The 9,195-nt window shown below is 45.9% G+C and overlaps 1 protein-coding gene across 3 annotated transcripts in view; it reads right to left on the reverse strand.

Moving 5' to 3' along the window:
- Window positions 1-9,155, reverse strand: part of LOC136620527 (class I histocompatibility antigen, F10 alpha chain-like) — a 50,445-nt gene extending 41,290 nt beyond the window's left edge. For all 3 annotated transcript variants that reach the window (XM_066595373.1, XM_066595372.1, XM_066595371.1), the window contains exons 1-3: window positions 9,020-9,155; window positions 3,475-3,735; window positions 967-1,245 (exon numbers count right to left, since the gene is read on the reverse strand). In XM_066595373.1, coding sequence (XP_066451470.1) covers window positions 967-1,245; window positions 3,475-3,735; window positions 9,020-9,077 — 598 coding nt within the window. In that variant the 5' untranslated portion in view covers window positions 9,078-9,155. The remainder of the gene's footprint in view (window positions 1-966; window positions 1,246-3,474; window positions 3,736-9,019) is intronic.
- Window positions 9,156-9,195: the final 40 nt, after the last annotated feature.

The following is a 9,195-nucleotide window of genomic DNA, read 5'->3' on the forward strand; positions in this document are numbered from 1 at the left end:
AAATTACTGCAGACTGTTTCCCTCTGGACAGGATGACAGCGGTGATGTGACGGGCAACACAGAGCCAGGAAAGAATTTTGCGCAAGCCTGCTGTAACACTTAGCTGGCTGCATATTAATTAGGACTACTACCCCCAGCAGAGACGCAGTACACTCAGGACGGTCACAGGCAGCCCAAATAGAATGTTTTTTCCCAAATTTGTTTGGAAAAGCCCACTGCCTATATAGACAGTATATGTCTTTCACCTTTTTCACTGTCCCTGCCTCAGCACTACTGGCCCTATACTATGTAAAATTACTGCAGACTGAGGACGCAATGCTCTGCATGCCCGATATACAAAAAAAACCAAAATGTGCAACACTGCTAAAAGCAGCCTCAACAGTACTGCACACGGTCAGATGTGGCCCTAAGAAGGACCGTTGGGGTTCTTGAAGCCTAAAATAACTCCTAACACTCTCCCTATAGCAACTCCAGCAAGACAGCACTTTCCTGAACTATGTCAGAATGCATCTGTGGCGAGCCGCGGGAGGGGCCGATTTATATACTCGGGTGACACCTGATCTCGCCAGCCACTCACTGCAGGGGTGTGGTATAGGGCTTGAACGTCGCAGGGGGAAGTTGTAATGCCTTCCCTGTCTTTCTATTGGCCAGAAAAGCGCGCTAACGTCTCAGAGATGAAAGTGAAAGTAACTCGAACATCGCGTGGTGCTCGCCTCTAGTAACGAGCATCTCGAACACGCTAATACTCGAACGAGTATCAAGCTCGGACGAGTACGTTCGCTCATCTCTATACATCACACATACATCACACACACATATATATCACACACATATATCACACACATACATCACACACATATATCACACACACATACATCACACACACACATATATATCACACACATATATCATACATCACACACATATATCACACACATATCAGTGACACATGATGATGAGCCTCACCTCTCCTCTCCAGCTCTTCTCTCCCGTTTTCCACATATTTCTTCAGCCAGTCTATACAGATATTCTCCAGATAATTCCTGTTTCTCTCCCCCTCTTGTACTTCTGGACTGTTCCATCTCTGTGTGGAGATCAGCGCCTGGCTCATGGTGGCCATGTATGTCCAGGTCTGTGTGTCCAGCGCTATGAACTCTCCTCCATCATATCTGAGCTGCTCATATCCTCTGATGCTGCCGTCATCTCCCAGCTCACAGCCCCGCATCACCTGGAAGGTATGGAAACCTGCAGACAGAACATGTTATACAGAACACGTATGTAATGTATCGGTCATGTGTGCAGTGTATGTGTGTGACATGTAATATACAGGTGTATGACACATACTGTACATATTATATACACAGGTCACTCATGTGATGTTATACGTGTCCTTCACATGTACTATACACAGTCTATAACACGGCTTATAAACAGCCGGGGGCGCACATTTGTGTGTGAACTACAGTTCCCAGCATGCCCGCCAGCCACCGGTTGTAGTTCAGTGGGCTGAACACAGTATGTACCGCTACATCATCCCTAGTCATGTGACCGACAGTCCGCGTAATAGTGGATGGCTCTGCCCACATACAGCACCTGGGCAGGTAACCGTCATGTTCCCTATAACTGATAGATGTAATAGAGAAACAGGGGGAGGAAGGGGTTAATGCCCCCCATATTTGCACTTCTCTGTACATTATTATATAACTTCCTCACCGGCTCCTTGTAGTCTCAGGAGGAGCGTAATACTGTAAGGAGACTTATTACATGCCCGTGTCCTCACACCTATCACTCCGCATCGTACGCAGGAAATCTGCAGAATCATGGAGGCGATCACTAACTATAAGGGCCCGGAACTCGCTGCGGACGATCTGCGGTCACCACATACGGATCTGCGCTGCGCCTGGACCTACCGACTGATACAATAATGGTGGATCACATGTAGCGTCAGCGCCCGTCCTCACCGCCATATGGGCATCCGGGAAATGCACACGGTTTAGTCCAAAAAGTGTCTGATTACGTAGCATTTCACTGACCCGCAGGCTATAAGGGGTTAAATGTAGTGAAGCCGTGCGAACGTTTCTGTGCGTTTCTTATGTTTGTGGGATTGAAGCGCCGCGTTCCGTCCGCAAATACAGCAGATAATAACTGATACAATTGGTTGTTTACGTTGCAGCCAATGGGTTTAGTTTCCGCTCGTCTCGCGGCGCGTTTATCTGGGGTTTCAGTTTTTCTGTATTGAGTTCCGGAACTTTCTTGACATTTTATAAATATTGCAGTAAATACAGACGCTGCTCATTTATAGCGTATTCTACCGTATATCACACATACGATGTAATAATGCGAATGTATCCTACAAAATGCGTTGTTTACACTTTCTGTGTGTTTTCCGCATACAAGAAATGTAGCTGACAACGCCAGTGTGGGCGGGGCCTAAAAACAGCGCAAAATCCACAACACAAGCAGAGAACGGTGTGGGGGGTATTTTCCGACACAAATACACTTTTACATTTTAAAAAATTCCACTGTGAATATTACGCCCCTGTGAGACCACCACAACGCGTCCGGGTACCCCCCCACCCCTCCCCCGTGCTCCGACCTGCATGCAGATACCATAGACCATCCGCAGTGTGTACGGCCACCCAACGGCCGGGTCTTCACACTCCACTATACCAGTGAGCATGTGAGGTCATCAGATCGCAGGGTGACATCACGTGTGATGTCATCGGACCTCCCACCTTCTAGTTAGTGGATAGACAGATGAGAATTGCTTTTGTTTACGACTCCAAAACAGCTGAATTCCTGCCCAAACACAAACCCCAGGAGGTCCTGACGGAGGGGGAGCGTCATCACATAGCGCCATCCTTCTGTAGTGGTGGGGAATACATGTCCTTCTGCTCCATAGAGGTTTGTCCTCCCTCGGCTCACATTAGGACCCCCGCGTTACGGTTACCGCTGGGAATGTCATGTGACTATACCAGGCGGCAGCGGCTCACCGCCATTCACACGCAGGAAACGGGGAAAACTGTTGTAAACCAGAGTCACAGAGGCGCTCGGAGGTCGCACCCCACAGGGCGATGTTATCACGCGGGTTTGTTGGACTGCGATATGGATGGAACTCGTACAGTGAGAGGACTCATTATTTACTGTGAATGTATTTGAGTGATTGATTTTTTTCTGGAATTCTGGATTTTTATGTGTATTGTGTATATCAGTGAGCAGAGAGTATATCGTGTATATAATGTGTATATATTAGTGTGTATACAGTGTAGTAAATATAAAGTGTATATTTCAGTGAGCAGAGAGTATACCATGTATATAATGCGTATACATTAGTGTGTATACAGTGTAGTGTGTATTGTATAGACCAGTGAGCATAGAGGATACCATCTGTATATTAGTGTGTATAAGAATGTGTATATAGTGTGTATATACAGTCAGGTGTATAATAGTATATACAGTATATATGTCTCTCACCTCCGGTCTGGTTGAAGCGCTCCATCAGTATCCTCACATTATGTCTGGATACAGCCTCATTTCCTTTAGCTCTCTGTGTTTCTCTCTCCCAGTATTCGGGTTCCACTTTCTTCATCCACTCCGCTCGCGGTAACAACCTCCGGCTGACTGAGTTATAATTCGTAATCTCCTGATCATCCACATATCCAACATAAGAGAACTCAGGTATCCCGGACCCCGGAGCTGAGACCGCCGTCACATAATAGCGCAGAGAGTGACTGTCTGAGAGAGATACAGAGTGTTACATATCACACATGGGGCTGACTCACACGGACGTGTTTGTGCACAATATGCAGAGAATACCAGGTTTCCTCGAAAATAAGACACTGTCCTATATTAATTTTTGCCCCAAAAGAGGCACTGTGTCTTATTTTTGAGGGCAGGGGGGGTTATACTCACCTGGTCCGCGGAGTCCCGATGCCTCGCGCTGCTGGTCTCCGGCGGCACTGCCGTGACCTCCGTGTTCACACAGAACTCTCCTTCTGGTGACGAGGATTTGAATACCCTGCCTCCAGCAAGTGAGTGCTGTGATTGGCTCACGAGCGCCGTGCCTCAGCGTCGGCGCTCGATGAGCCAATCACAGCTATTCAGTGATATCATTCACTGAATGGCTGTGAATGATTGAGCGTCGGCTCTGATTGCCTGGCGCTCAATCCAATCACAGTATACCCTTGCTGGAGGCGGGGTATTCAAAGTCCCATCACTAGAAGGAGAGTTCTGTGTCAGTGCTGAGGATACAGCAGCCTGCTGCAGCGCCGGGGACCAGCACAAGAGACTCAGATGCTGCCGACTAGGTGAGTATGGAGTTTTTGTGCTTTTTTTTTTCAATTTGCTAGGGCTTATTTTCAGGGGGGGCTTATATTTCACGCCACTCTTCTGAAAAAATGGGTAGGGCTTATTATTTGGGTAGGGCTTATTTTTGGGGAAACACGGTAGAACCCACTGATTTCAATAGGTTATTTCTCATTATTTGTTTTTGCACATGCGAAAAAAAGCGCCATGCTGTATTTTTATACACATTTGCGCACCGAAGGCCCCTTGGAAGTCTGAGAGGTGCGCAAATTCACACTTAGTACGCGATTGCGCAATATGCTGCATACTTTTGAGAGAGAAAGAACACATCTGGAGCTCATTAGGCTAAACAGTCATTTGCATCAGAGCGCAGCTGTGTCCAGCGTACATGTAAAATCACGCAGCGAGCGCAAAACGTACAGTAATATGTGCAAAAACACACGTGAAAGTGCTTCTTTTACGGCGAAAATACATCGTGCTTACACTGATGTGAAGCCGCCATATACTACAATCACAAGAAGAGTTACCATGTATATATGTATAGGTGACAGGTCATGTATATATGTACAGTGTGTAGGTTACAGGGTCTCAGTCATCTATGTATGTATGCATAGTATGTAGGTGACAGTGTCTTGGTCATGTATGTATATACAGCGTGTAGGTTACAGGGTCTCAGTCATGTATGTACAGCGTGTAGGTGACAGGGTCTTGGTCATGTATGTATGTACAGCGTGTAGATGACAGGGTCTCAGTCATGTGTGTATGTACAGCGTGTAGATTACAGGGTCTCGGTCATGTATGCATGTACAGCATATAGGGGACATGTTCTCGGTCATGTATGTATGTACACTGTGTAGGTTACAGGGTCTTGGTCATGTATGTATGTACAGCGTGTAGGTGACAGCGTCTCGGTCATGTATGTATGTATAGCATGTAGGTGACAGGTCTCGGTCATGTATATATGTACAGCATGTAGGTGACAGTGTCTCGGTAATGTATGTATGTATGTACAGCATGTAGGTGACAGCGTCTCGATTATGTATGCATGTACAGCATGTAGGTTACATACATGTATCATGGTCTCGGTCATGTGTGTATGTACAGTGTATGGATTACAGGGTCTCGGTCATGTATGCATGTACAGCATATAGGGGACATGTTCTCGGTCATGTATGTATGTACACTGTGTAGGTTACAGGGTCTTGGTCATGTATGTATGTGCAGCGTGTAGGTGACAGTGCCTCGGTCATGTATGTATGTATAGCATGTAGGTGACAGTGTCTTGGTCATGTATGTATATACAGCGTGTAGGTTACAGGGTCTCAGTCATGTATGTACAGCGTGTAGGTGACAGGGTCTTGGTCATGTATGTATGTACAGCGTGTAGATGACAGGGTCTCAGTCATGTGTGTATGTACAGCGTGTAGATTACAGGGTCTCGGTCATGTATGCATGTACAGCATATAGGGGACATGTTCTCGGTCATGTATGTATGTACACTGTGTAGGTTACAGGGTCTTGGTCATGTATGTATGTACAGCGTGTAGGTGACAGCGTCTCGGTCATGTATGTATGTATAGCATGTAGGTGACAGGTCTCGGTCATGTATATATGTACAGCATGTAGGTGACAGTGTCTCGGTAATGTATGTATGTATGTACAGCATGTAGGTGACAGCGTCTCGATTATGTATGCATGTACAGCATGTAGGTTACATACATGTATCATGGTCTCGGTCATGTGTGTATGTACAGTGTATGGATTACAGGGTCTCGGTCATGTATGCATGTACAGCATATAGGGGACATGTTCTCGGTCATGTATGTATGTACACTGTGTAGGTTACAGGGTCTTGGTCATGTATGTATGTGCAGCGTGTAGGTGACAGTGCCTCGGTCATGTATGTATGTATAGCATGTAGGTGACAGGTCTCGGTCATGTATATATGTACAGCATGTAGGTGACAGTGTCTCGGTAATGTGTGTATGTATGTACAGCATGTAGGGGACAAGGACTCGGTCGTATATGTACAGCGTGTAGGTTACATGGTCACGGTCATGTGTTTATATACAGCATGTAGGGGACAGGGTCTCGGTCATGTATGTACAGCGTGTAGGTTACAGGGCCTCGGTCATGTATGTATGTACAGCGGGAAAGTGACAGGGTCTCGGTCATGTATGTACAGCGTGTAGGTTACAGGGTCTCGGTCATGTATGTACAGTGTGTAGGTGACAGGGTCTCGGTCATGTATGTATGCACAGCGTGTAGGTGACAGGGTCTCGGTCATGTATGTATGTACAGCGTGTAGGTTACAGGGTCTCGGTCATGTATGTATGTACAACATGTAGGTGACAGGGTCTCGGTCATGTATGTATGTATAGCGCGTAGGGGACAGGGTCTGGGTCATGTATGTACAGCGTGTAGGTTACAGCGTCTCGGTCATGTATGTACAGAGTGTAGGTGACAGGGTCTCGTTCATATATGTACAGCGTGAAGGTGACAGGGTCTCGGTCATGTATGTATGTATGTACATTGTGTAGGTTACAGGGTCTCGGTCATGTATGTATGTATGTACAGTGTGTAGGTTACAGGGTCTCGGTCATGTATGTGAGATGCAGCAGATGTTACATGATGCGATTTTCTCCGTGTTGTACATGTCATATTCTCGTCTCACCGCGCCGCACAGGGAAGAACTAAAGGGGGCTCTGTATGTGATATATGGTGCACTCCACAGTACCTTATAGCTCCTCAAAGAGGTTCTGAGGCAGCTGGTGTTATTTACTGTCTAGTACACACTGCACCTGCTGCAGAACCTCTATTGAAAGTTTTATATCAAACCGTAATGATTTACAAGAAGCCTCTGTCTGCTTCATTAAGATGTTCTGCAGCAGCTGGACCTCAGTGCCCGCTCACACAGTGGCTGATGTGTAATTATTACAATCGTGGTCTGAGCGGTACGGACCGCCAATTGTGGCATTTATATAACAAACTATCAATCAGCCATTATATAATGTACAGTCTGTGAGGATGATGAGAGGAGGACGCAGCCGTGTAGGACTTGTGGGGTACGGATGAGAGATATCATCAGTCTTATAAGATACATGACGTTATATGGCAGAGGATATGCGCATGTAATATAATAATTGACCCACCTCCATGCTTATCAGAATACACCACAGGTAAGTGATAATAACTGATCCCCCTCCATACTCCCCAGAATACACTGCAGATAAGTGATATAATAACTGACCCCCTCCATACTGACCAGAATACACTTCAGATAAGTGATATAATAATTGACCCCCCTCCATACTCCCCAGAATACACTGCAGATAAGTAATATAATAACTGATCCTCCTCCATACTCCCCAGAATACACTGCAGATAAGTGATATAATAACTAATCCCCTCCATACTCCCCAGAATACACTGCAGATAAGTAATATAACAACTGATCCCCTCCATACTACCCAGAATACACTGCAGATAAGTGATATAATAACGGATCCCCCTACATACTTACCAGAATACACTGCTGATAAGTAATATAATTACTGACCTCCCTCCATACTCCCCAGAATACACTGCAGATAAGTGATATAATAACTGATCCTCCCCAATACTCCCCAGAATACACTGCAGATAAGTGATATAATAACTGACCTCCCTCCATACTCCCCAGAATACACTGCAGATAAGTGATATAATAACTGATCCCCTCCATACTCCCCAGAATACACTGCAGATAAGTGATATAATAACGGATCCCCCTACATACTTACCAGAATACACTGCAGATAAGTGATATAATAACTGATCCTCCCCAATACTCCCCAGAATACACTGCAGATAAGTGATATAATAACTAGAGATGAGCGAGCGTACTCGGATAAGCACTACTCGTCCGAGTAATTGGCTTTATCCGAGTATCGCTGTGCTCGGGGCTAAAGATTCGGGTGCCGGCACGGAGCGGGGAGCTGCAGGGGAGAGCGGGGAGGAACGGAGGTAAGATCTTTCTCTCCTTCTCTCCCGCCCGCTCTCCCCTGCGACTCACCTGTCAGCCGCAGCGGCACCCGAATCTTTAGCCCCGAGCACAGCGATACTCGGATAAAGCCAATTACTCGACGAGTAGTGCTTATCCGAGTACGCTCGCTCATCTCTAATAATAACTGATCCCCCTCCATACTCCCCAGAATACACTGCAGATAAGTGATATAACTGATCCTCCCCAATACTCCCCAGAATACACTGCAGATAAGTCATATAATAACTGATCCCTCTCCATACTCCCCAGAATACACTGCAGATAAGTGATATAATAACTGATCTCCCTCCATACTCCCCAGAATACACTGCAGATAAGTGATATAATAACTGATCCCCCTCCATACTCCCCAGAATACACTGCAGATAAGTGATATAATAACTGATCCTCCCCAATACTCCCCAGAATACACTGCAGATAAGTGATATAATAACTGATCCCCCTCTATACTCCCCAGAATACACTGCAGATAAGTGATATAATAAGCGCTGTGGAATATGTTGGCGCTATACAAATAAAGATTATTATTATTATTCTTATTAATAACTGATCCCCCTCCATACTCACCAGAATACACTGCAGATAAGTGATATAATAACTGATCCCCTCCATACTACCCAGAATACACCGCAGATAAGTGATATAATAACTGATCCCCTCCATACTCACCAGAATACACCGCAGATAAGTGAAGGAGAAGCACAATGAGGGGGAACATCTTCCTCATCCTGATACATTGGAGACCCCGAGTGACGGGAACATAAAGAACTTCTCCTATAAACAACTGGAGCCTTCAGTCAGTGACTCCGCAGACTGGAGGCGGAGCTCAGCTCTGATTGGATGGA

Source organism: Eleutherodactylus coqui, chromosome 3, assembly GCF_035609145.1.
Source record: "Eleutherodactylus coqui strain aEleCoq1 chromosome 3, aEleCoq1.hap1, whole genome shotgun sequence".
NCBI lineage: Eukaryota > Metazoa > Chordata > Amphibia > Anura > Eleutherodactylidae > Eleutherodactylus > Eleutherodactylus coqui.